Raw genomic sequence first — 27842 nt, 5'->3', positions numbered from 1 at the left:
ATGATATTTCCATAACAGCTTATCATCTATTGGAAAACCAAGGAATTTGGATTTTTCAGACTAGCTCATCTTACACCCACTTTGTGTAATTAAAATCCCAGTTTTAGGTGAATTGTAAGTTGGAAACTGTAAAAACTGAGCCTTAGTGTGATCTAGCATCAATTTATTTTCTACAAGCCATGAACTTGGCTCTTGAACTGCGCTTTGTGATACATTGCCTATGTTGCATATAGCATCCTTCTCTATGAAGCTAGTATCAAGAGCAAGCAGAAGTAGTTTAGAATCACCTGTCATATTAGAAGGCATGTCATTTATATGTGTAAGGAACAGTAGGGGTCTGAGCACTGAGCTCTGAGTTACCCTCCACTTTACTATACCCAAATCAGATGACACTTCATAGCTATTCTCATTACTGTGGAGAATAACATTTTGATGACTGTTCTTAAAATAGGAGAGGAACCAGTTGTGAGCTACTCGTATTATTCCATAATGGTCCAACTTCAGCAATAATATTTTGTGATTAACATAATAAAACGCTAAAGTTAAATCAAAGAAGACCTGCCTTGTTCATATCAAGGAGGCGTGTTTCAGATATCAGTCACGGAAAGCTATTTTCTAAGAGAGTTTTATGGTTTCCTGTAGAAACTAAGTTTTTTATTTAATTCAGCTGCCACATTAATAAAGTGATTTTTAAATACTGTACATATGTGTGACCTACCAGCTACAGAAATATTTTTGATTCTTATTGACATTACATTCTCAACCTTCTGCTAATGACCAGACTCAGGCCTGATCAAATTGTTTTAATTTTATCCTGGGGACTGGCTATTCCATGTGCATACCACATGATTTTTGCCTTCATATCGACAGTTTTAAGCATCTTACAGGACTGGTCCCAAGTTTGAGTCTCGGTCCGGCACACAGTTTTAATCTGCCAGGAAGTTTCATCTAACAGGGCTGTTTGTAATGGCTTGCTCTATCTCAATTGTGGCTGTTTCTAACATTTTGATGTAATTCCCTCTTTGTTCTACACAATCGCCTAATCCTATTTGCCAGCCACCCAAGTTGCTTGACATTGCAAGTAACTGTTTTAATGCTCTTATGGAAATTAACAAATTAACCTTTGAAGATCATGAAGAATGTGTTGAGTTGGCAATTATATTTATTAACCTACTGCAACACTAGCCGGTTATGACTCACCTGCTGAAGGAGAAATTGAGCCAGCCAGTTGCTGGCCCCATGTGACTCTGTTAAGTTATGTACATGCTCCATGTCTCCCTTCCACCCTCCCTCCCTCCCTCCATACCTTTTCATCCACAACACCCTTCCAGAATGGCAGTATGTTGATGATATTCTATGCCCCACTTTGTTGCCCTTCATGGCAAGCCATCCTGGGCCTACATTTATGCAATATATAGCCTGCTTGCACATAGTGAGAGTTTCTACTATTCTCTACTTGCTTGCCTAACCCTACCTTCGGCAGCAAGGTCATCAAATCCCTTTCTTGATTGAGAATGTTTGGAACATTATGGGCAATGCTCTCCAACCAGCTCAGGATTTTGATGATCTAATGCAATAGATGGACAAAATTTGGCATAATATCACTCAGAAGGATGCCCAACAACACTCTCAATTAGTGCCATACTTGCATAAAGACCAGACGTGGACCAATGCATTATTGACTTGCTCATTTGTGAATCTCTTTCTCTGGAGTAAATCATCCAATTTATTGGAAATTGTAATAATTTGTTTTTCTTTACATGCAAGCTACTCTGTCTGTCTGACAAACTGGTTTCAGGCCCTGTCTCTAGCTGATACTGATCTTTTGCCGGATATCGCTACTTGTCCTGTTCCAGAGGTTGCCCCTCAGACTGCAAGATCCAGACGGTCGCAGAGGGTGGGCTTACAGGTAGTTGGGAGCTCCAACGTCAGGCGCATAATGAGGCCCCTTAGGGATATGGCTGCAAGGCAGGGGAAGAAAATCAATGTGCACTCCCTGTGCATACTGGGGGGAGTCATTCCAGATATGGAAAGGGTCCTTCCAGATGCCATGAAGGGTACAGGGTGCACCCATGTGCAGGTGGTCGCTCATGTCGGCACCAGTGATGTGTGTCACTATGGATCGGAGGAAATGATCTCTGGCTTCCGACGGCTATCTGATTTGGTGGAGACTGCCAGTCTAGCTAGTGGGATGAAAGCAGAGCTCACCATCTGCAGCATCGTCGACAGGACTGACTGTGGACCTTTGGTACAGAGCCAAGTGGAGGGTCTGAATCAGAGGCTGAGACGGTTCTGCAACCGTGTGGGCTGCGGATTACTCGACTTGCGCCATAGGGTGGTGGGGTTTTGGGCTCCGCTGGATAGGTCAGGAGTCCACTACACCCAGAAGTTGGCTACATGGGTAGCAGGGGCTGTATGGGATGGACTGGGCGGTTTTTTAGGTTATATGGCCTTGGGCAAGTACAGAAAGGGCAACAGCCTCAAAGGGTGCGGGGCAAAGTCAGCACATGCAGGGATCAAGCAGCAATCTGTATTGTAATTGTAAACTGTCGAAGCTGCGTTGGTAAAGTACCGGAACTTCAAGCGCTGATAGAAAGCACTGAAGCTGAAATCGTTATAGGTACGGAAAGCTGGCTGAAGCCAGAGATAAATTCTGCCGAAATTTTTACAAAGGCACAGATGGTGTTTAGAAAGGATAGATTGCATGCAACTGGTGGTGGCGTGTTTGTCTCTGTTAGTAGTAGTTTATCCTGTAGTGAAAAAGAAGTGGATACTTCCTTGATTTATAATGGGTGGAGGTTATACTCAACAACCGAGCTAGGTTAATAATTGGCTCCTTTTACCGACCTCCTGACTCAGCAGCATTAGTGGCAGAACAGCTGAGAGAAAATCTGGAATACATTTCACATAAATTTCCCCAGCATGTTATAGTCTTAGGCGGAGATTTCAATTTACCAGATATAGACTGGGACACTCAGATGTTTATGACAGTGGTAGGGACAGAGCATCAAGTGACATTATATTGAGTGCACTATCCGAAAATTACCTCAAGCAATTAAACAGAGAACCGACTCGTGGAGATAACATCTTGGACCTACTGATAACAAACAGGCCCGAACTTTTCGACTCTGTAAGCGCAGAACAGGGAATCAGTGATCATAAGGCCGTTGCAGCATGCCTGAATATGGAAGTAAATAGGAATATAAAAAATGGGAGGAAGGTTCATCTGTTTAGCAAGAGTAATAGGAGGCAGATTTTTAGACTACCTAACAGATCAAAATGAAAATTTCTGTTCCGACACTGACAATGCTGAGTGTTCATGGAAAAAGTTCAAGGCAATCGTAAAATGTGTTTTAGACAGGTACATGCCAAGTAAAACGGTGAGGGATGGGAAAAACCCACCGTGGTTCAACAAAAAGGTTAGGAAACTACTGCGAAAGCAAAGAGAGCTTCACTGCAAGTTTAAACGGAGCCAAAACCTCTCAGACAAACAGAAGCTAAACGATGTCAAAGTTAGCATAAGGAGGGCTATGTGTAAAGTGTTCAGTGAATTCGAAAGTAAAATTCTATGTACCGACTTGACAGAAAATCCTAGGAAGTTCTGGACTTATGTTAAATCAGTAAGTGGATCGAAGCAACATATCCAGACAGTCTGGGACGATGATGGCATTGAAACAGAGGATGACACACGTAAAGCTGAAATACTGAACACCTTTTTCCAAAGCTGTTTCACAGAGGAAGACCCCACTGCAGTTCCTTCTCTAAGTCCTGGCATGAACGAAAAAATGACTGACATCGAAATAAGTGTCCAAGGAATAGAAAAGCAATTGAAATCACTCTACAGAGGAAAGTCCACTGGACCTGATGGGATACCAATTCAATTCTACAAAGAGTACGCAAAAGAACTTGCCCCCCTCTAACAGCCATGTACCTTAAGTCTCTAGAGGAACGGAAGGTTCCAAATAATTGGAAAAAAACACAGGTAGTCCCAGTTTTCAAGAAGGGTCATCGAGTAGATGCGCTAAACTATAGGCCTATCTCTGACATCAATCTGTTGTAGAATTTTGGAACATGTTTTTTGCTCACATATCATGTCATTTCTGAAAACCCAGAATCTACTCTGTAGGAATCAACATGGATTCCGGAAACAGCGATCATGGGAGACCCAACTTGCTTTATTTGTTCATGAGATCCAGAAAATATTAGATACAGTCTCCCAGGTAGATGCCATTTTCCTTTACTTCCAGAAGGCATTCGATACAGTTCCGCACTGTCGTCTGATAAACAAAGTAAGAGTCTACGGAATATCAGACCAGCTGTGTGGCTGGATTGAAGAGTTTTGCAAACAGAACACAGCATGTTGTTCTCAATGGAGAGACGTTTACAGATGTTAAAGTAACCTCTGGTGTACCACAGGGGAGTGTTATGGGACCATTGCTTTTACCTAGTAGATAGTGTCAGAAGTTCCATGCGGCTTTTTGCGGATGATGCTGTAGTATACAGAGAAGTTGCAGTGAAATGCAGGAAGATCTGCAGTGGATAGGCACTTGATGCAGGGAGTGGCAACTGACCCTTAACATAGACAAATGTAATGTATTACGAACACATAGAAAGAAGGATCCTTTATTGTATGATTATATGATAGCGGAACAAACACTGGTAGTAGTTACTTCTGTAAAATATCTGGAGTATGCGTGCGGAACAATTTGAAGTGGTTGTTGGTAAGGCGGGTACCAGGTTGAGATTCATTGGGAGAGTCCTTAGAAAATGTAGTCCACCAACACAGGAGGTGGCTTACAAAACACTCGTTCGGCCTGTACCTTAGTATTGCTCATCAGTGTGGGATCCGTACTAGTTCAGGTTGACAGAGGAGATAGAGAAGATCCAAAGAAGAGTGGCGAGTTTCGTCACAGGGTTATTTGGTAAGCATGAGAGCGTTATGGAGATGTTCAGCAAACTCAGGTGGCAGACTCTTCAAGAGAGGTGCTCTGCATTGCAGTGTAGCTTGCTTTCCAGATTTCGTGAGGGTACATTTCTGGATGAGGTATCGAATATATTGCTTCCTCCTACTTACACCTCCCAAGGAGATCACGAATGTAAAATTAGAGAGATTCGAGCACCCACGGAGGCTTTCCGGCAGTCGTTCTTCCCGCGAACCATACGCGAGTGGAACAGGAAAGGGAGGTAACGACAGTGGCACGTAAAGTGCCCTCCGCCACACACCGTTGGGTGGCTTGCAGAGTATAAATGTAGATGTAGATATCAATTTTTGTCCCATTCAGTTAATTCCTTCATGATGCCTTTTCTGCTTCTTCTTTCGTGTGTGTGTGTGTGTGTTTATGTGTGTGTGTGTGTGTGTGTGTGTGTGTGTGTGTGTGTGTGCGCGCGCGCGCGCACGCAAAATATTACACCACTGCTCCCTTTTGCTTTTGGGCATCAGTGAATAACAGTTTTGTACTTCTCCAACTTTGCCTTTGATTCTTTATAAAGTCATGAAGTATTTTTAGTTCTGCAGCAACTAGGGAGTGTCTTCCTGAGATGGTTTTCACTAAGTCAAAAAACTGATGATACTTTCCTGGAACAGCTTTCACATGTTCTGTTTCACTATGTAGATCCTCTATGAAATTATTCCAGTTTGCTGTTTTAAAATTAAAATATTTTTTGAATGAAACTGTTTTTGGCATCACAGTACAGATGATAGGCCAGTGCTGAGTGGGAAAGATTGGTTCTGTGTAAAATATCTCTCTTTTTTTGTGTATGCTATATGTTGACATACAAATAGGTTGTCAGGGCTATATCCAGAGCACCATCTCCCAGCATTTGAAACAGGGTATTTCTTCATGGCATGTATGATGTTTCAAGCCAATCTGCAAGATCTCTAGTCTTGTCCTTTAGCTCCAGTGATGAACTGTGGGAATTGAAATCACTTATGGCCAGTTTTATTGGTTTTTATTGGATGTTATTTAGTTCCTTGAAACGGAAACCTCTCTATGGTGGTGTATTCATCAATGGTACTATGCAAGACTGGATTTAAACTGTTGGGATTTTACAGAAATGCCCATCATTGTCATGGAGTTTATGCTCTTTATATCCCCCGATAGAGTATGAACCAGTGTCATAATAGCTTTACATCCCATATTACTCCATAATTAGCTGGATGTTTTGCTGTTTGTAAAGTTTTTGTCAGTGGAGGAATAATTGGGCTACTAATGCGAGGTGTATTTGTTGATGTACAAATTACACACTTCAGAAAAGAACATTCAGAATAGAAAGTAAGTAGTATGTAAGAATCAGACTTCATTTGCAGCCTATAGTTGGTATCATAGTCTTGTAGGGGATGCAAAATTTACTGACTAAGTGGATGGAATTTGTTGATGTTTGGAAAATCAAGAACGGCTGATTGAAGAGCTTTCAACTCCATACAGTTCCCCCAGTGACATAGACTTTGGCTAATGCAGCATTCCAAAATTCTTTCTTGATTTGTAATCTCCCTGTTCAAGACAGATTTCTAACAACTTTGTGCTTTGGAATGCTTCACCGATCATTTGATGGTGGTGTGGGACATTAGAAATCATGTGAGATGGCAATAGTTGCATACATTTTCTTGGTATGAGTAACCTTTAAACCCACCCGGCAGTAGTATTTCCACATTCACCATTTCACACTTACATTTATTGCAGAAAAATGTGTTTATCTATTTATTTAGTCCATTAGACCATATGCCGTGTAGTGTACTAGAGGGCATTGCATGCCACTTAAATCTAGCGTTTCCAAAGAAAGACAAACATGTTTATATGTACATATACTAAAGTTCATGTATTCACTTGCTGTTAGTTCACAGTGGAGTTCATTTGAATTAAATTTTCAGCTGTTTGTATGAAAAAGACAATATGCTCATTTGTTTCTTACTTTTATTGGTTTCCTTTTGTATGATGTGCCACAGCTTTTAATTTACGTGTACAGTTGACCGATTTATGTTTTGTATCAGGTATCAGATGCTCTATGAGCATTTTGAGCTATGTGTTGTTGCTGTAATAGTGATTTGACAAATAAGATTTACTTGTTTTAGCACCAGATTTACTGAGAGCTGTGAAGTGGTCTGACAAATTGGACTCTATTTTCATCAGCAATTATCAGATGGATCCGTCACTGTCTTGGCAGTACTTCGGCAGTTCCCTTGGCTTCATGAGGCTCTATCCAGGTATGGAGAAAGCTTTTTTCATTTTAATAGTACTGCATGTTGAACATAAATAGAATAGCTTAGTCGACAATATACCAGAACTATTTTTAAATGAATAGCTCATTCTACAATGTACTCAAATTATTTTTAAGTTATGTTTTAGTCACTTCTGTGTGACTCTGGGTTGAGTTTATTTACTTACACCATTAAGAAATAGACTCTTTGTGAGAATGAGTAATTACTTAAAACCATTAACTGAATAAAACCTGTGCAAATGATTAACACCTTGAACAGGGTAAAGATAATGTGACTGAATTTTCCAAAGAATTAATTATATCGAAATTGTTAGTATGTTTACAGCCTTAAATGTGTATCCTGTATGGGTGTGAGTACCTCTAAAGTACTAGCATGTTTTAATCAGTAAAAAACCAGAACATACATTTGAAAACAGACCATACACAGCTGTCCTGCAATTTGACCCAATTATCCATAATACATCCTATCAGAATAATTATTTTTGATAATAACCCAGATTTCCATTTGATTTCTTTGTTTCATTTCAGCTTCTTCCCAATGCCTTGACAAATCTACTGTTGCAGGATGTTATGACTTTTTCTTTCCCTCAGTGTAATAATGTCATCAGATGAATTTGTAGCCAGATGTACTCAGTTACTTTGAATAAGCGTGCATGCAGCCCTTGGTCTGATGTGCTAAGATACGTGAAATTCTCTGGTCCCATCATGCATATAAGGAATGCATTGTCCTTTGCATTGCCAATGACTGGATTCCAGTCATCTGGATGTTATATATAAAAGGACTAAACCCCTATCACATGGTCGAAAACTATGCCCTCGAATGAGGAATTTATGTTCTATTGCAGTGAAATACTGTATTTATGGACAATCAGATTTTGGAAAAGGGAAATGGTCTCTGTGTGTCCATCTTTTCATAGATGGTTATGGAACTCAGCTGTTCGATAGAGATGTCAATTTAAACATCTTTCAGCCGTCCATTTTTCAAACTTATTTTATTTGGCTACCAGTTTCGATGATGTACAGCACCATCTCCTGGCCTCTGACCAACTTGTAGGAAGATTCCACATTGGTTATGATAAAAACAGGGGCCAGAAATACTGGTATTAGTAGATTAAACCATCACCTGCCGACTGTTGTTGTTCTTTCCAGTGTGCTGGTCGGACAACATTATAGATTTAGAAACTCACTACCATTTTGCGGATTGAAATATTCAAGAATTTACTTCAAAACACAAGAAATTATCCCAGCTGCATCTGTCCTGGCAATGCTTTTGTGCCAGTAACACATGAAGGCAATGTTACTACCAGTATTAAGTATTGCCACATTGTAACAAGAGTACTGCCATATATATAAGGGTGTTCAAGAAGAAACGAGCTGGAAGCGTAATTGCATTTGCCGCTCATAGCCTTTTTAAGGTGACCAAAAAAGGCGTAATCACAGGTAGAGAGGTCTGGACTGTATGGAGGGTGGCCTAGAATCTCCCTTTTTAATTTCAGCAGGAGTGCCGTGACTGTGTTGGTCATATGATGCTTTGCATTGTCGGGGAGCAGAATGACCCCACAGGAGAGATGCCTATTTGTTTTGATTTGATCGCTTGGCAAAAGGTGGTCAAGGTTTGTGTGTAATGCTGGGCATTCACTGTTGTCCCGTGCTGCAGAAAGTGAATCAGAAGGGGGCCATCTTGGTCAAAGAGGAACGTCGGCATAACCTTTACTGCACTCACGTGGATGGCCTTGGCTTTTTTTGGTGGTGGTGACCCTAGATGCTTCGAATGGAGACTTTATCGTTTTGATTCTGGTTCAAAGTGATGACACCATGACTCATCTCTAGGCACCACTCCTGCCAGGAACACATTCCCTTCACGAGTATAGTGCTGCAAATGAGCAAGACAGTGGGCCATTCAACATTCTTCCTGGTGCGGTTGAAGACTGTGGGGCACCCATTTGGCACACACTTTGCACATGTGCAGTCCTTCCTCCGTTATGGGGTGAACTCTTCCGATGCTCAATCTGACCATGGCGGCTATGGCTTTCATCATCACTTGGTGGTCCTGGGTAATGAGTGTATCCACCAGTTGGATGATGTCATCAGTAATGCATTGTGTTGCTCCAGACCATGCATCTTTGGCTAACGACACCCATACTTCCCTGAAGTGCTTGTGCCACACCTTGACCCTAGCAAGGGACATGCAGTGTTGGCCGTACACTTGTGACATTTTTCGATGAATATCCATTCCTCCTACTCCTTCCGCTGTCAGAAAATGAACAACACCTCTTTGCTCCTCTGCTGACACCCCCTTGTCACTATTTGCGATGCGACTGGCAGTGTTGCACGATTGATGTTGCTGCTGCTAGCTCTGTATAGTCACATGACAAGCATGCGTGCCCTCTAACAATGGGCTGTGAACTTCCACGCTCTCGTCGGAACCATACCTCATTACAGATGCCGTGATATTACCCTCCTGTCATCGGTTTGTGCATTCCAGACTCTGCCTCCCTCTTTTTTTTGAAAAGGAGAGTACTTACATTCACATACTTAGCCATTGTTATGCTGTTCCCAGTATAAAGCATTAAGCATTCTGTATGCTTCTCAGCCCTACTATGAATAGCATTTATTGTTTCAGCTTTTTTAATTCCTTCAGCAGAATCTGCATAACACCCTACGTAAAAACATTTTTTGGTGTATGGACATGCATATGACCTTGACACACCAAATTTCAATTTAAAATCACTTCTGAAAATATCCCTGTACATACTTTACCTAATATTTAATTACTAGGACAAAATGTAACAAAACAGAATCAGGTGAAATAGCATGCAGACTTAGGAAAACTGCTGAAGAAACAAGATTATGAAATGAACTAAGTAGAGTTCATGAAGGATGACACTCGCATTTGCATGTGCGCGCCCACACACACACACACACACACACACTATGGTTCTGGTGAAAATTAAGTGGATTTAAGAGTACTTAATTGTATTTTTGATATTTGAGAGTATTTCTGAGCACGAAATAACTAATTGTCTTTACAACCATCATATACAGGCCCATTTCAGGTGCTTAGTAGAAATAAGCATACCATGGACATAATGTACAATGGTGTTCCGACAAAGGTATTGATTGAACGTGTCAAGCCAGCATGAGTTTACCCTCTCTGACCTCTGGCACCACACCTGTGCATCAACACATGATGGACGCAGAGCATACCGAAACACCGCTCAGTACATCGTCCGAGACAGGTTAATCACCACCACAAACAACAACGTCACCGCCCCCAAGACACCCGGCTCACACCAGAGCTGGATGTCGAATAAAATTCAAGTATCAAGATATCCCTGGGGCTCCGCACTTTAAGGGGGGTGGGGGGCTGTGTGGCAGCGATATTTTTCATGCCTGGTGCAAAGTGATATCAAAAGTGCGCGAGGTTTTTTTTTTTGCCATGTGTTGTTTTTTATCTTTGCTGTAAGACTATAGAATCTCCTAGTTTTTGTTACTTCTCTGTGGTTTTTTGTAGTTTCTTCTCATTGTGAGTTTTCATGAATAAATATTTTTTCGTTAACTCATTATACCAGATGACTATGCAATTATTTCTTGTAGGCAAGTCGCCTACAGAGTCATGGCTTGCACCAAGCTGTTCTTTCCTTTACAGAATGCCTCGGACATCTCTGCTGTCCAGTTGATTTTCCTTTTATCCTGTTTGTCCTTGCCTTGATAAGGCATCTATAAGGGGGGACTAAAGCTCAATAGCATGTAGGAGACATCTGTGATAAAAATTGAGAATCCCGAGGAAATGCTAAGTTCCAGGAAGATCATTCAGTGGTTGGCTTAATGCTGGATGTATTAAGTGTGTGACCAAGAGATGTTCCTTCTAACAGACTTAGTTGGAATTGGCATCATTGCTGGTAATACTACCCCACTGAAGCAAGGCTAGAACTTGTTCTAGGTGAAGTCTGTGTTCCTCTGAGGAACACAAGACAATCAAAATAGCATCAAGACACATATAACAAAGTGTGAAGCTGCAGAGGAGGGCATCAGTGGACCACTGCCACCATTTGTACAGCATTCTTTAAACCATAAGGCATGCAGTGCTGTTCATAAAGTCCAAATGGTGTTATGCTACCAGCCTTTTGTATAATGTCAGGATGCATCAGAATCGTAGATATGTGTGCCTGCAGTTGATGGTGCTAAAGATTGTTGCACCTGTGAATGCATGCCTAAGGTCTTGGAGATTTGGGACATGGTAACTACCATGGATTGTTCTAGAGTTAATAACTCTGTAGTTGCCTCCAATTCTTGTTGTACCAACGTTCTTGGGAACAAGTTCAGTTTGTGATAACCAGGGACCATTGGATGGGTGAATAATACCTGCTTGTAAAAGTTTGCGAATGGACTTTTTAGCTGATGAAATCTCCAGGACACAGGCAACAAAAGTTTATGTCTGACAGGAGGGCCATCTGTTGTCACAATCCTATGCATTGTACCTTCAAGTACTGCACATGCATAAGCCCAAGTGCAGGCGGTGGCCGGTGCTGGTGCACAGGCTACTAGGAGGAGGGGGCACCTCATCTACAATGGCTGGTTTGAAGTGATTGTTAATGTCCGGTGTTAGTGCGTGTGGCGGCTGAATGACTATGAAGTCGAGTTTGTAGTTACGAGAGCGGAACATGATATCATCTCATTTGTAGCAGCTGGCCATTGTGAAACGAGCTTGTGTGTGTGTGTGTGTGTGTGTGTGTGTGTGTGTGTGTGTGTGTGTGTGTGTGTGCTTTTGTTAAGTTTGGCTTCCGACACATTGTTGCGGTCGGTTGTGGTGGTCACAGTTTTCATTGTGAAGCATTCGTGCTTCTGTAAAGCAGTCAGTGTCTGCTGGCTGAGTGGAGAGGGTTCTTTGAATCATAGGGATGCACTGATGGATTGTTTCTGTCATCAACTTGTTAGTAGAAAGGTATCAGGCAGAAAAAGTTGTATATTTGAATATAGTAACTGTTCTCAAAAGAGCAGATACCACTGATGACTGTGTAGCTTCTCTAGAATAAATGATAATTAATTGAAAACCTCAGCTATTGACAGGTGTTGTTGCTATACCTTGATGGGGCAGCTGAAAATGTGTGCCCTGACCAGCACTCAAACCCTAGTTTTTTTATTAATCGATGGTGACGGATGATGGAAAACGTATGGTTGGTTAGCATGAGTCGTTTGTCGAGAGTTTCAGACTCGTGCGTAATCATCACTAGTTGTACTTCAGTTGGTGCTTTAACAATCCACAGTGTCATAGTACCATGTCCAGCATGAGGGCATGGTTGACAGAGATATTCCTGGAGGTGTGATGGAGTGTTTCTGTGTAGCTGTTGATCGTACATAGCCTACTGTACTTGTTGTTGAGGATTATGTGAGAGGCATTGTAGGATTGTGAACTTTGCTGTGTCATAATTGTTAATTTTAGGTGGTGACATTATGAGGTCACTGATGACTGCTGCTTGACCTGCTAGATGGCAGAGTAAACTGACGTAACTAGTGTCTTCATTGAGGATTCCCTGTTGCCGTGAGAATATTTTCAGTCACTGAGAACCACAAGGTGGGTTGGTGACAGTTTGAGGTGAGGACTCACTTTGGACATGAAGCAAAGACAGAGTTTACAGCATAATCTCTCACTGCAGACAAAGTAGTTGCCAGTTGTGCACGAAACCTGGTTTGTTGAGCCGAAACAGTAAATGACTGGACACAAACATTTTACGATGTGGAAGATGTGTGACACACAGGATTTGTGTCACATGTACATTGCACTAGGTTTCGAATGGGAACATTGCCCATGAAGGCACTATCCTTCAAATCTAAAGGCAAGGCTCTAGTGTGAGGCAACATGGCTGCTGATTGTGATACATGGGCTGTTGTTGCTGGATGATATGTGGATGTTCATATTGCACACATAATTTGGTGGGCACAGATAACACAAAAGTGTTCCTACAAACACATTGGGATTGTTCTCCCAAGGGTCTCGGTGCTCTTTGGCGGGTTCATTCTTGGCTACCACGGGGCCCCAACCTTTGTATGCTGCATGTTTATCCTCTTGCTATTCCTTTTCCCCTCCTTTGGAAACATGTCTGGGTGTTTTTGTTTTGGTAAGGTTCCACATTTTCTGTTGCTGTCATCAGAACAATGTCACCACTGTTTACATTCCTTTTTTTTTCTTTCTTTGTTCACCTTCTGCTGTCCTTCCCCCACTTCAGCATTTGAAGTTCCTGTTTTTCTTCTTCCTCCTTGTGTGCCCCTGAAGGTTGGCCCACATGTCTGACGCGTGACGGACGATTGGGTAGCATGCAGTTCCCAGCTCCGGATCGACAGGTAGGGTTCACACGCACCCCCCGACAGGCCAGGCCCAGGGAGGGGTGATTGCCTCAGCTGCTACCTTCCCAAATTGTTGATTGGTCCCTCTGTCAGGTGTTCAGGATGTGCGACCTGAAGTGAGAATAATCACGTAAGGCAGGTGAGCCCCCGTCTGAGGGATGGCCTCCAGTTGGAAGGAGCACACCATTGGATATGCTGGATATCATGGGGGATTTTCTCGCAATGAGCCAATCTTCATCTTTGCAGTTAACATCTACCAAATGTAAATGGAATGAAGCTCATCATTCGAAGACCCTTGCAGCTGCACCATAGTTTCTTGTGGTTTCATGTACCGAAGACTGTCAGTGCTTTGCTAAGGTAAATCTTTTTTTATCCAGAAAGGTGTTGATGCAATTACTGGGCCTGTGAAATCCTGGTCTTGTTTACACAGTGGCACTTGACTTCTAGAGACTACTTCTGATTCTCGAGCACAATAACCGCGTGCCACTTCCCTTCTCCATGGCTATTCTGTTCATATCGAGGCCCACAGAACTCTGAATTGTTTCTCTGGTGTTATTTACAGTAGGCTGCTCGGTGGCCTGACTGAGGCAGAACTCCAAATGTAACTCTCTGTATAGGGTGTGATTAACAGAGTGTCATTACAGTCCATGGGGTGATGCATCCTTATTGCCTGCACACACTCTTTTTTTCACCTTTGATAGAATAGTGCTTCCATCCAAGATCATAGCAGCTTATGAAGTTATCACAGTCCAACTGTACATTATGAACTCGTTGCGCTGATACCAATGTCATCATTTCAACCACACTCAAATTTCCTGTCGACATCCGGTCAAATGTGTAATCTGTGGTAGGGATGCTCACGGGTTCAATTTCTCAAGATTGACCCACGTATCTCAATGAGTGGGCTTTCCAAGAGATGCGGGAAAAGGAAAAAGTGCCTTACTCGGTCGCTCACAAGTAATTGACTAATTGCAAACCCTGCGTTCTACCACGTCTGAAAGGACAGATACCATCTTAGTATATATATAGTTAAGGCTCACTGGCCACTTGACCATCTTCTTCTTCTTCTGTGCGAATGCACAAACAGTGCCCGAACTCTTACAGGAATCAACAATAGTGGGCAGGGGCACTACGAATGTAGTGCGGGACAATACGTTGAGCATGTGGGTTTTGCGGGAGGTGTGCCAGAGATAAAGCCTTGCAGTCACGCTATCCTCTGTGTCCTCGTTGGCTCAGATGGATAGAGCGTCTGCCATGTAAGCAGGAGATCCCGGGTTCGAGTCCCGGTCGGGGCACACATTTTCATCTGTCCCCATTGACGTATGTCAACACCTGTAAGCAGCTAAGGGTGTTCATTTCATTGTAATTTCATTGTAAACTTAACAATCATTCAGTCTGGGGTCATTGTACACTTCTAACACTATTGATAGTAGAATTTTACTCCAGGTGCGAGAATGGATTTGTAAGTGATAGGCATTGTTGATATACCCTAGGTTTGATGATGTCAGTAGGAGTGAGTCTTGATTTGTTGGTGCACTCAGTTTTCAACATCTTTTGTGCATACTGAGAACTATTCACATCCTGTACTGGAATCCTTTCGTCACTGCAATTCTGGAACAGTGTGCTGATGGGAATGTTGTGTGGTGGTCTCATTCTTGTGACAAAAAATGGATGGCAAAAACCCGAAGAATTGCATGTTTCATGACTGATACAGAGTGACCAGTGATGGTAGATCATAGATATAGGATGGTATGTACAACTGCCATAAATAATGAAGGCAGCAGATACATCTATGTAATCTTTAATAGCCACTATAAATACATGCAACTGCCTCAGACTAAGATGCAGTACAACCCCCCCCCCCCCCCCTCTCTCTCTCTCTCTCTCTCTCTCTCTCTCTCTCTCTCTCTCTCTCTCTCTCTCTCTCTCTCTCTCTCTCTCTGCACCTTCCGAAGATTGTTGTCCTCTTGTGTAGAGGGTGTCTGGAGACTGCATTGAGATCGATACTCCCACACATTCAAATTCCAAGTAAAAGTTACATTACTGTGCTAGAACTCTGCAGATCTTTAACACATAAAAATTTACCGTACTTATGGAAAACATTTTTTCATTATAAATGGCAGTTATTCCGTTGTTCTACTCACACTACCAGGCTGGAATTTTCTAGGAAAGGGACATTTCTATTTGTTATGTAAGGGTATCCATGATCTCTCAGTGCCTTGCATTTATTGTCATCACAGTCACAAACAATGAATTAATTTTGTCCCTTTAGTTAAGTACTTTTCTGCTCCCTTCATTTCCATAACATTTCCTATAGTGGCTTCTCTTCCATTGTTGTTCACTAGAACAAAGAATTTTTTGCTTCTGCGCATAGTGCTGTTTGTTTGTGGGTGTCATGTTTACTCTGTAGAGCATGTATCTGCAACTTGCTTGATTCTGAATTATAGTTTTTGTGGTTGTGGATTTTCTGTATATTGTGAAACCATCTTTTCTTTACTCTTTGTATCATGAGATCCAGAAGCAATATAAATATTATGTTTTGTACAGTGAGAAAGTGTTACTTGCAAATGAAGTTCCACAAAAATGTGTTTAATAATGTGTGCATTTGTACAAAAGATGTGAATGCAAACAAGACATAATATTTCAGAACTAACTGCAAGTACTCACAAAATATAATCACTAAATATTTTTGCACAACAAAATAAGTTTCATAGCGTTATTTGTAACTCGCCAGTCACTCACTCTTTTAATTTGTAGATACAGAATATCCAACTCAAGAAACGTAGGCGGGGGACAGACAAAACTGTTTAGGGCCTATTTGCCTTATAATAATTATTACTTAAAACACATTTAACAAAAATTAGGAAAAGAGTAGATTGCTACTCACCATAAAATGACCCCTTGAGTTGCAGACAGGCAGAATGAAAAGACTATTACACATTATAGCTTTCGACCAAAGACGCGTTCAACAAAGAAAACCTGCACACATTCATACAATCACGCACACCTCCTTAGAAGAAAGACAGTCTCTTTCCTTTCTCATTCCTGTTCTGTTTGAGGTTGTGTTGTTAACAGGGCTATACCCCAATCCAGCTTCCTTTTTTTTTGCAATATTTCATGTACTCAATTGTGGTTATGTTCATTTTATTGGCTATTGGGAACAGGGCTGAACATTTAGTTCAAAACTATGTCTTTATTGCTTGAAACATACATTTCACTTTGTTGGGTTATAAAGACACGACATATTTTCCATTGTAATTAAGAAGAATCTTCTCATATGCAACTGTAACCCACATCTATTTGAAGCTGGTTACTGTATTCAAACCTTGGTCTCTCAATTCTATTTTAGCCTTGCCCCCACACCCCACCCTGTCCCCTCCTGCTTACCCAAACTTCATTCCCTTACCGATTACCAAATTAAATAGTCCATGATTTCTTCCTGTTAACCTATCCTTTGTGTGTGTGTGTGTGTGTGTGTGTGTGTGTGTGTGTGTGTGTGTGTGTGTCGTGTGTGTGTGTCATAAAGCTCTTTTTCTCCCCAGTTCAATGTGGTACATCTTCATTAGTCACATTACCTACCCAACCAGAGTTCAACATTCTTCTGTAGAACCACATTCATAAAGCTTCTGTTCTCTTCCTAAATATATTGTTCACGTACAACTTCCACTTCCGTATAAGGCTGCACTCCAGACAAATACTTTCAGAAATGAATTAAAAATGTTTTAATAAAGGTTCTCTGGATTAAAAATATAAAATTATGAAATTTAATAACTTGAGAAGCAATTGAGATATTTATCGGTAGTTTGCTTGTACAAGTATGGTAACTCAAAATGATTCCTGTGTTTGCTCATGACAGCGATTACCACATTCATATACGTGTAACTGCTGTGTTCACATAGATGCACACAGTAATAGCTATGTGGTTTCTATAGCAGAAGGTGCTCTATGTGCTTTCTCTCAAGGAGGCATGTTGGAGTAGTTTACTGTGGCAGAACTTCCTTGTGATGTTTAAACAAGATGGTGCACCATTTTACGAACATTGTGAGGGATTTCTTGAATCATGAGTTCCCAGATCACTGGAGTGAGTGAGGCTTGGCCCCTTAGAACACCAGACATTATTCCTCTTTATTTTTCTCTGCGCGGGTTTATCAAGAATCAGGTATACCAGACACCAGATCTATAACATTGCATCCGTGCAGTTATTGGAAATGTTACACCTGCAAAGAAGTAAAACACTTGGAGACAAGTAGAATACATATAAGATGTTTGTCGCATCAATAATAGTGAGTATATCAAGATGTATTAGGTGTGTAAAAAAAACATTGTGAGTTACTTGTAGAAATGTACCTTCAATAAATATCTCAGGCACGTTTTAAGCTATTAAATTTTATATTATTATGTGTTAGTCTGTACCTTCAATAAATATCGCAGTCACTTTTTAAGTTATTAAATTTTATATTATTAAATGTTTAGATTGAACACCTGGTATTTTATGTTCAGTGCTAACATATTTCTCTTTCAGAGAAGCTTTTCTTGCAGGTGTCAGTCTACACTTTGTATTCTCTTTACTTCTATCCCCATCAGTTATTTTGTTACCCAAATAACAAAACTCACCTACTAGGTCTACTTTCATTATCTCATTTTTTTATCTGATTCCTCCTGATTTAATTCAACAACACTTTATTACCATTGTTTTATTTTTATTTATGTCAATCTTATAGTCTCTTTTTGAAGACACTATCAAGTCCATTCAACTGATCTCCCAGATATGTGCTTTCTCTAGCAGTGTTACAATGTGTAATGCAGACTGTAAAGGTTTTATTTCTTTTTTCTGAACTTTAATTCTCTTTCCAAATTTCATATGTAATTAATGGTTAAAAATGAATGGGTTGTATCTAACAACATCTCAAATAAATATGTGTGCAATAAATAGATGACTTATTAAAATGACATTTAAGACAGATGTTTAGAATCTGGAAATAGTAATAATTTTGTTGGATAATTTTTATTTTTTCTCTTTCTTCTTCAGAACCAGCAGCGTAATATATGTTAGATAATGACATTGTTATTAGAAAGATACATCAGAATAGCTGCTTATAATAACTAATCTTTATTAACATCATACTGTTTTGGCATTTATTATCATTGTCAGGTACCTGTGAATACAGTTTTGGTGAGAATGTGTATAAGTGTGAATGTCTTTTATATTAAATTGCCTGTATTGTTCTCATGTCTAGATGATGCAACATCAATATTACATAATTTGTCAACTGTTTTGAGTAGATGATAAATATGGAAATATCATGAAAGAATGGAAATTATGAAAGAGCAGGACATATTTTTCGGTGATTGTTTTACTGTGATAATTAAACAATGGAAAATGCCGGATGCAATGTAACAATATTATGAGAAGGAAATTGCTACTCACCATATAGCAGAGATTCTGAGTAGGCCTAATTAGAAGTGACTCAGCATCTCAGCTATATGGTTAGTAGCAGCTTTCCTTCTCATAGTATTGTTACTGTGATAATTTGTATGGATTATGACTAATTTGAAAAAGTGAGCAAATTTTGTAGACAACCTGACAAAAGAACTAAGTTGGTTACTCAGTGTTACATGGGGATGCATGCTGGTCCAATGGCTTGAAAATAACAACAAATTTCTACTAGCAAGTATTTTTCCAGTAAATGTCTGTATTTCCAGGGAATCACTACAAACTAAAGTTGCACATTAAACTTTTACGTGCAGTGTGTTACTGATTCATGTGACATGTAGTAGTGATTATTGACACCACTTGATCTGTTCTAATAGTCTTGTTCCATGATAGAACAAATCTTATTTTGTGTAAATTTAAGACAGAGTTCTGCAAAATTTAAGGGCTTTGAGTACACATTTATGTTTCAGCTGTGAAATGGACACCAAAGCCTGCCGAATTGGAAGTAGATCTTTATGACTGCCGTACAAGGCAGTGGTACATAGAAGCTGCTGCAAGTCCAAAAGACATTGTCATTCTGGTCGACAGCTCAGGCTCAATGACAGGCGTTCGGCGTGAGATTGCTCGGCAGGTTGTCACAGACATCCTGGACACCTTAGGCATTAATGACTATGTTAATGTATTCAACTTTTCAGAACATATCACTGAAGTGGTTCCATGCTATTCAAATCACTTGGTCCAGGTAGGTCCACTTTCTTTTTGATCTTTTGTACATTCGGATTAACTGCTGAGGAATTGAACGTAAATTACTAGTTATTAGAAAATGGTCACTTAAACATGTGTTTTTGTTATCAAAACTCATTTTCCTGCCACCCAGTAGCCAAAATGGTTAAGGCAGCTGCTTTCAATAGGCAGGAAATCTGTGTTCGAGTCCTGGTCCAGCAAAATTTTCATATGTCGCTATTGGGCAGTACATCTGTACCTAATACAGCTTATATCAAGGAATTCATACCCAGCGAATTATTTTCAAATTATTCTATAAAACTATGGACTGGTCACAGTGCCTGTCATTCAGGCATGTAAGTAAATATAGGTATATGTATGAGGCTTGTTTGGAAAGTAAGTACTGTTTTGGAAAAAAAGACCCTCATAAAAATGTTTCTTTGATACCAAAATCTATTTCTTAAACTATTTTTCTATCTAGTTGCCACCATTGTTCAGACATTTGTCATAGCAGGAAACCAACTTTTCTTTGCCCTCTTTATAGAAAGGTGCCACCAGTGAAGACAGCCACTGCTGTACACTTTTTTTGTGTTGGCATCCACTGCTCTACACCTCTTTTGTGTTGTCAGCACTGTAAAAATGCCCTCCTCCAGAATCATACTCCAGTTTCAAGAACAACTGGTAGAGATTGGTGCTGTATAGTGGGTGATCAAACTGCTCCCAACCACATTGTTGAACAGCATTTTAAGTGACACCATCAAAATGAGGACGTGCATTGTCATGAAGCAACACAGTGCACTCCACACCTTTTCTTATTGTGCTCCCAAGTTTTCTGAGTGTTTTAGTATCATACTGCATTAACAGTATCACCTCTGAGAGTGGGGAAGGGGGGGGGGGGGGACAGTGTTCTGCAATGGCTGTACTGGTGGCACCTCTCAGTGAAGAAGGCATAGAAAAGTTGGTTTTTGTCTGTCTATTAAAAGTGCATGCACGTGCGTCTCACACACACACACACACACACACACACACACACACACACACACACACACACACACGCACGCAGAGTGAGTGAGTGAGTGAGTGAGTGAGTGAGTGAGTGAGTGAGTGAGTGAGAGAGAGAGAGAGAGAGAGAGAGAGAGAGAGAGAGAGATTGCTATACAAAAATTTTCAGTATCCTTACTATAACATCATTTGCTTTATTAATACTTTTCAAGGTTTGCTTCTGTGTTTTAACTTGTAGTTGTAGTCCTTGAATTTGGACTGCCCTCCTCCTCCACACACACACACACATTTCAAAGCCATGTAATACAGGATATTTTCAAACAAACTATGTCTGTAACAAGGCAGCATTTAATGTGATCTGTGCCTTGTTTCATAAGCATAAGTAAAATAATATACTCCGAAAAGTTGAGTTTATTATTTCAAAGATGAGTTTTTCAAATGTAAAAACACAACAGAGGCAAGACTTTTGAACAATGCCACTTTGAAATAATAGCTCTGCGGGTGTGGTATCAAGGGGTGTGTAATCAGCACACCAGTCTCCCTGCCATTTGTCTGAATTTCCAGACCTTGAGGCCGCTGCTTCTCATTTAAGTAGCGTTTTGATTGACATCATGAGTTGCTGTACACCCCATACTAGTCCTCCCACTAAGGAAAAACCCTTTGCAGTACCAGGAATTGAATCTGAGTCCTGCACTTGGCAGCCGTGTATGCTGACAACTCAGCTATAGAGGCAGATGCCTAATCTAACAAGACATATAAAATATGCATGACAAACATTTTTTTTTTTGAAAGCCACATCAGTTACATTATTCAGAATTATCATTGCAGAAAGAGAGCCCTATGATCGCTTCACGAAGCAGTCCACATAATCACCCCATGACAAGTTTTTGTTTATAGTAATTCCAAGAAATATAACAGTCATCAGTGATCAATTCTTGGCTTTCATAATTTAAATGTGATACATTCAGCTGTTGGTTTGGTCCTCCAATGTACAATTTCTGTTTTCGAAAGGTTCAGTTTCGTTATATATCCACGTTTCAAGTTCTCTAAGAATCTGTTTCATTGTTTGTACAACAAACTACTGCTGTTGAGTCACCTGCATATAGGATTATTTTTGATATTATCTTACATTTAATATCTTTTATGTAATACATGAATGGGACAGGCCTGGTATGAACAGGCTGTATACAACCCGTGAGATACAGGGAAAACCTGGAAATTTTTTCATCTGGGAGAAAACTAGGAAAAACCCAGGAATTTTTCATTGTTTTAGTTTTCAGTTAAATTTTTGTAGTTTTAACTGGTAAGAACCGATACTTCAACAAAGGATATTACTGTATCCCATTACTGCAGGATAATACTGCAGCTATAAAATGTGAACAAGAGAAAAAAATTAAAATAAAACTTAAATTTCAAAGGAAATGCACCATACGCAACAACAAAACACAGTGCTCATACAAGGGTCTGCTAACAGCAAAATGTGAAAAAGGCTTTGGGAAAATTATGCAATGCTTCATAGCAACAAATTGCCTCCGATGAGCGTAACGTCGCAGCTGTTCACATTAGATTCATTTTAGCAGTTATGAGCAGGCTCATGCGCATGCTCAGTCGAGTCTCGTCTAAGTAGTACCTTCTCCCACTTCTGACTATATAAATGTGGCTGTTGGCTGTCTGTGTATGCAGTCACAACAAGCACCTAGATGCTACTGGGAAAAATTTTACTGGTGCACCCAGCTGCCAGATTCCACCATGCGCAGCTGACCCGAATCTAGGAGGCAGGGGGAGAGGGTGGGGCCAAACTGAGGTATCTGACCCAGGTGGCAGTTTGGGGGGGGGGGGAGAGGGGGGCCAAATTCATATTCTTGAGGAAAAAACCTTGTTTCACAAAGCACCTAGGATCCAGCGCACTTTGGTCTATCGATTATTTATGTGACTTTGAAACACATCCCTGTTGGTTTTTGAACACATTCTAAGTTGATTTTTGAATGAATCATAAGTTGATTTTTGAATGTGTGTGTAGTGTATGTGATGTATCCATCAGGGGAATCCTCTTCGCATCTAGAAAGAAAAAAAATTCCCGCAAACAGAAGGTGTAGGAGTTAAACGAGCTGAGTGGAGTAAAGCCGTATGGATGAGTGCCAATCTTTATCTGATTATGTGGTTTATTGGGTTTGTAAATGTTGTTATAATTACTAGTGAAATCCATAGATTCAGACTACCAGAGTGGAAATAAATGACTAACAGGACTTATTAACAGGAAAGAAAGATTAAGTATTACTCCTCGGTGTGTCCAATAAAATGAAATTTTCATAGAAAAATTTTGGCTAGATCACAACATTAGTAAGGGCTTGTTGTACAGTCTCTGGCTAGCAGCCACTGCACAGAAAACACATTGCACAAACATGTAACAATGCCTAACCAGAGAATAATCACGGGATAACTAAACCGGTTATTCTGGCTAGTTACAGAATTACTGATGAAGAGATTGTTTGTTAGAGCGAGGGAGGGGGGTAGAATCAGGGACATCACACAAATTATAAACGAATATGATGATTCCAAATTTATATAAAAATTTTATACAAGTACTTTTCGATCTCATGCTTGAGAAACTAGAGCGTATGAATGAAAAGTGAAACTATTTTCTATCTTAAAACTTTTTGCTTGTAGTAGGCCTATTAGGCATTTGATATTGGTACTTAGTGAATTATATTCTGTCCTGTTATAAAAATGGCCATTTGTGCCAAAACAGTCTCATTTATTTGGTGTGTGTTACAATTGCTGCAATATTAGAATGGCCTATTGTGTTTTATCTAGCAGACAGTTATGAAATTGACGTAATCAGACCGAGAAACCACACCAGTCTCGGGTTTTATTTGTATTAACAGGTTTTTCAGTATTAGACAGTGACATTTTGATTTTTAATGTAACAAAACATTTGATGAACTTTGATAACATAATAGAGTCTTTCACAGAAAGGAAACACGCCATGTAAAGATGTAGCAAGATTAGAGAGAGAAAAATACTAGGAGCTAAGGATTGAAGAAATGTATACTGTCATGCTTGTCTCTTGTCTTTACTGGTTTTATTATCCCGTATTTAATTTTATGTCACACAAAACAGCAGGTGATTAGCTAATAGGGAATAAAGACTGCAAATTTTCTGAAGAGTTATTGCTCTCGCTATTCCAAATAATCCCATTCAGTATTAATTGCAAGGATTTTTTTTTCTTTTTACTTTTCTTTCTTTCTTTTTTTTCTTTTTAAAAAAAGAGAGGGGTAGGATGTCAAACTGACAGACTGCCCTGAATATAGTTTGATGGCATCCATTACAAAATATACATGTTTCAATTCCACAGAGTGATATATGAGTATAGTGATGAGCGATAGAAGAATGCTATGTGAAAATGCTTGGCAGTGCACTTTGGTACACTTAAGGCCGAATAACATGTCTTAAATTTCCTCGAACACACATGTGTTATGTATCAGACTCTCCAGAAAGATGTGCGCTACAGAATGAACGTATGTTTGAAAATTCGATTTTTAAAAAATTTTTGGCCTCCTATTTCAAATCCTTGAGGTAGGGGGTGCTATCTAGTATTTCTCCGGTTTGGAAATATCGTCGATCCGGGGCCCATACGCAGAGCAGTCTCAGTTATAGGTGGGGAAGTGGATGGTCTCCACATGATCCCTGCTTACATTTAGTGATTTTGCTGTTTCCTCTTCGTTTACTGCTCTCACGTCAAATGAAAACAAAATTGATTTCTGTGGCTGGGTGCTATCAAGTGAATTAAAATACATTCACATAATCACAGAAGCCTAAAATATGTTGTTAGTTTCAGATTTTATTTTATTTCCACTTTTTTGACAGTCAAGCATCAATCACCTTGCAGAACAATGAAGCTATTTTTGTCAGTTTGCTAAAGAAATTTGGCTTTTATTAATCTTTTCCACTGAGGCAGTCAGTGTATTTGAAATGAAGTGCTTAATTCCACACTATTGGCTAGCTTCAACTGTTTGCTGCATTTCAAATGCATGTTTTCATTTTCTAGCACATACGGCATAGTAAAGAACCAAACATGAGATAATACAGTACTTGTACTCCGAGATAATTTATCTCCCAGAAACCACACTGAAAAGTTTATCAGGTCGAGGCCTACTTCATTGGGAATCTGGACATATGAATGTGCACTTTAAGTATGCGCTGTAAATGTGCTCATTTTAATATAGTTCACGAAATTCCAATGCTCTTGGAGTATCCTCTGATGTCTTTGTTTCTTTTATGACATAATGTACGATCATTTAATGTTTTACACATACGAACATTTGGGCTCCCTATGTCGTCATGGCTGCACAAGCACAGTGGCACCTGTTACCTGGCACTCTCTAGCAACTGCTGAAGGGAATCTGTTTCTAACAGGTTGTGGGGAAAATATTGAGAGTGGTGGTTTGAAAAGCGTTACATTCAAAGTAAATTTCCTTTTACGCAAGTTGAACTATGTGTAAGAATATATGATGAATTTCATGAATCACAAAGCATTTGACTCTCATGTAAAAGTCAACTCTTTGATGACGAGCCATTTAGAAAAATTTTGAGCCCAGAAGATGAGACATTCATGTTGTTATTAAAAATTTTACTGGCAGATTTGTGTAATATATCTTAAAGTGTAACATGTGCAAAAAAAGGTCAACATTATATGTGAAAGCTTAGCTTCTGTTGCAGCTTATTAACCTTGGAGACTAATATTATATGTGAAAGCTTTGCTTTTCTTGTAGCAACACTATGTATCTTGATTTAAACCATTAACTTTTCCTGTTTGTGTGTTCGCGCTACTTAACAGTGATGTTGCTTTTGGCTGGCTACGTGACGTGTCCTGTGAACTGAATATCCACTGTCATCGTCTGGCAAGATCATGTGGTTTGAGCTATGACTGGCTTGCAGAAGTGCGTCGTAATCTCAGTTTCAGTGCTTCAGAAAGTAACATGCAGTGTTTAGCGGAATTTGAATTTATACTTTTCGTAATACAAAAATATGCAGTGTTCATGTCGCTGCACATCAAAGACCTTTCCAGAACATGTGCACCCCCAAAGTTTCGTTTTCTGAAGTGCTGGGAAATACTGTTTTACACCCGTGTATAAAACAATAACCATTCAAAGGACTGATAAGTTTTACAGTCCCGAGGGAATATATACTGTCACTTAACACAGAGAAAGTGTATTTTCACCCAGGACAAAGTATATTTTTAACTGGGATATCCTGGAAAAAACTGGGAATTTTTTTCCCTTGTCTGCGTATACACCCTGATGAAACAATGAAAAATCCAGGATGCATGTGACAACATTATAAGAAGGAAAGTTGCTACTCAGCATCTCTGCTATATGGTGAATAGCAGCTTTCCCTATCGTAATGTTGTTGCAGGCTTGGTATGGATATCTGCAGTATGCCTGCATGCGTCTCCTTCCACCTGGAACAGGCTCTTACCTTTTTGTTGTGTAACTATCATGTATTTTCTGTTTTGAACTGGAATGAGAACCAGGCTGAAAATTTTCTAAGGAAATGATGAACATCCATTTCGTGAACCAGTGGCTTATGGTTTACAATGTCAAATGCTTTAATGAGGTCACAAAAATACCGAATACACATAGTTTGTTATCAAGGCATTTGCTTAGGAAGGATTAGTTCATCAGTAGTATGCGTAGTACCTTGCCCCTTCCTAAATCCATATTGATTGTTCAGAGTTATGTTATGAAGTTTGTTATACTTTTCCAGTATACTGAAAATTTTAGAAAAAAATTACTGGATGGGTATTTCCTGTTTCATCGTATCTTCTCCTTTTGTGGATAGTCTGAACCTTTGTATATTTCAGCCTATCAGGGAAGCAGCCATCACGGGGTGATTAATTTATCATGTGGCAGAGTTGGGGTGTAGTATTATGACATCATGCTTTTATTTTTTTGTTGGAATATCATCCCAACCCACAGATAATAGAGTTCTTAAGAATTTTGCTTGGGGCATTAAAAATGATTGGTACTGCAATTTATTTTTTGTGCACAAGAACTGTTTACTGAAAAAGTGAATACAAAATGTATTACAAGTATTTCTCACCAATTTCTATGCACTTTTGCCATCATTCTGGCAGCTTACATATTAGCATAATAAACCATTCTTTGGTGGTATCTTAGTGCCACTTCTGGACAACTGCATGTTCATCATTGGTGATGAACTTCTTACTCCAGGTGACCTCTTTCATTGCATTGAATAAAGCATAATTGCAAGGAGCCAGATCTGATAAATGAGGAGGATGTTGCAGCACAGTAAACCCTACTTCATGTATGGTGGGGTTGGTCTGGCATCTGGAATGTGATTGTGCATTCTCATGTTGTAGCAGAACGTCATAGCTCCATTTTCTGTGGTGACATTGTTGAATGCTTTGGCAGGGTTGGTGCAGTTAATTGCAGTACCAACACTATTGAGGGTTGTATTGGGAGGGAGTCAATCCATGAGTAGTATCCCTTCCCGATCGCAGAACACAGTTGCCATTTATTTCTGTAGAAATAGTTCTGGCTGTGACTTAATGGGACAAGGACTCCCAGTATGCTTCCACTCAATAGATGGGCATTTCTTTTCTGGAGACTCATTGGCAGTGATAAGACACTGAGAAGCTCAGTAATGTATGTAAATAGCATAATTGTAAATGTGATTCAAAAAGTACTTGAAGTGAAGTGAAGCGAGGCTGGACAGAAAGAAACTCTTTAGCACGCAATTCCCGCAACAATAGTAGTTGTGAATCTTTGATATGGTCAATAGCCAGAATTGTAAGTGTACAAAGTTCACTAAAATACAGGAAAAGAAATGCATTCTCTATAGTTTTCATTCAATAAGTAACAACCTCTCATAATTTCTTAATTACTGTAATTGGATTACGAACTGTTGAAGAGAATACCTACAAAGACCAGTTTAGGCAAAAATAAAAACCTAAATATATGTGGATGACAGAAGAGACTGGCTGGTGAATCGCTTTTATATTATATCTTACAAAGGATAAAAAAATTGTGTGTTATGTATTGTTTCATACAAATTTCCATCTTGTATTGATCTCATATTTCTTGGTAACTCCCAAAGAACA

The 27842-nt window shown here is 39.8% G+C and overlaps 1 protein-coding gene across 4 annotated transcripts in view; it reads left to right on the top strand.

The window, feature by feature from the left end:
- The window catches only part of LOC126272139 (voltage-dependent calcium channel subunit alpha-2/delta-3), a 686714-nt gene that overhangs the window by 208203 nt on the left and 450669 nt on the right, over positions 1–27842 (top strand). For all 4 annotated transcript variants that reach the window (XM_049974752.1, XM_049974751.1, XM_049974753.1 and 1 more), the window contains exons 5-6: positions 7070–7201; positions 19465–19736. In XM_049974752.1, coding sequence (XP_049830709.1) covers positions 7070–7201; positions 19465–19736 — 404 coding nt within the window. The remainder of the gene's footprint in view (positions 1–7069; positions 7202–19464; positions 19737–27842) is intronic.

This window comes from Schistocerca gregaria, chromosome 5 (assembly GCF_023897955.1).
Source record: "Schistocerca gregaria isolate iqSchGreg1 chromosome 5, iqSchGreg1.2, whole genome shotgun sequence".
NCBI lineage: Eukaryota > Metazoa > Arthropoda > Insecta > Orthoptera > Acrididae > Schistocerca > Schistocerca gregaria.
Note: the sequence above shows the minus strand (reverse complement) of the source record. Positions and strands in the feature narration are given on the sequence as shown.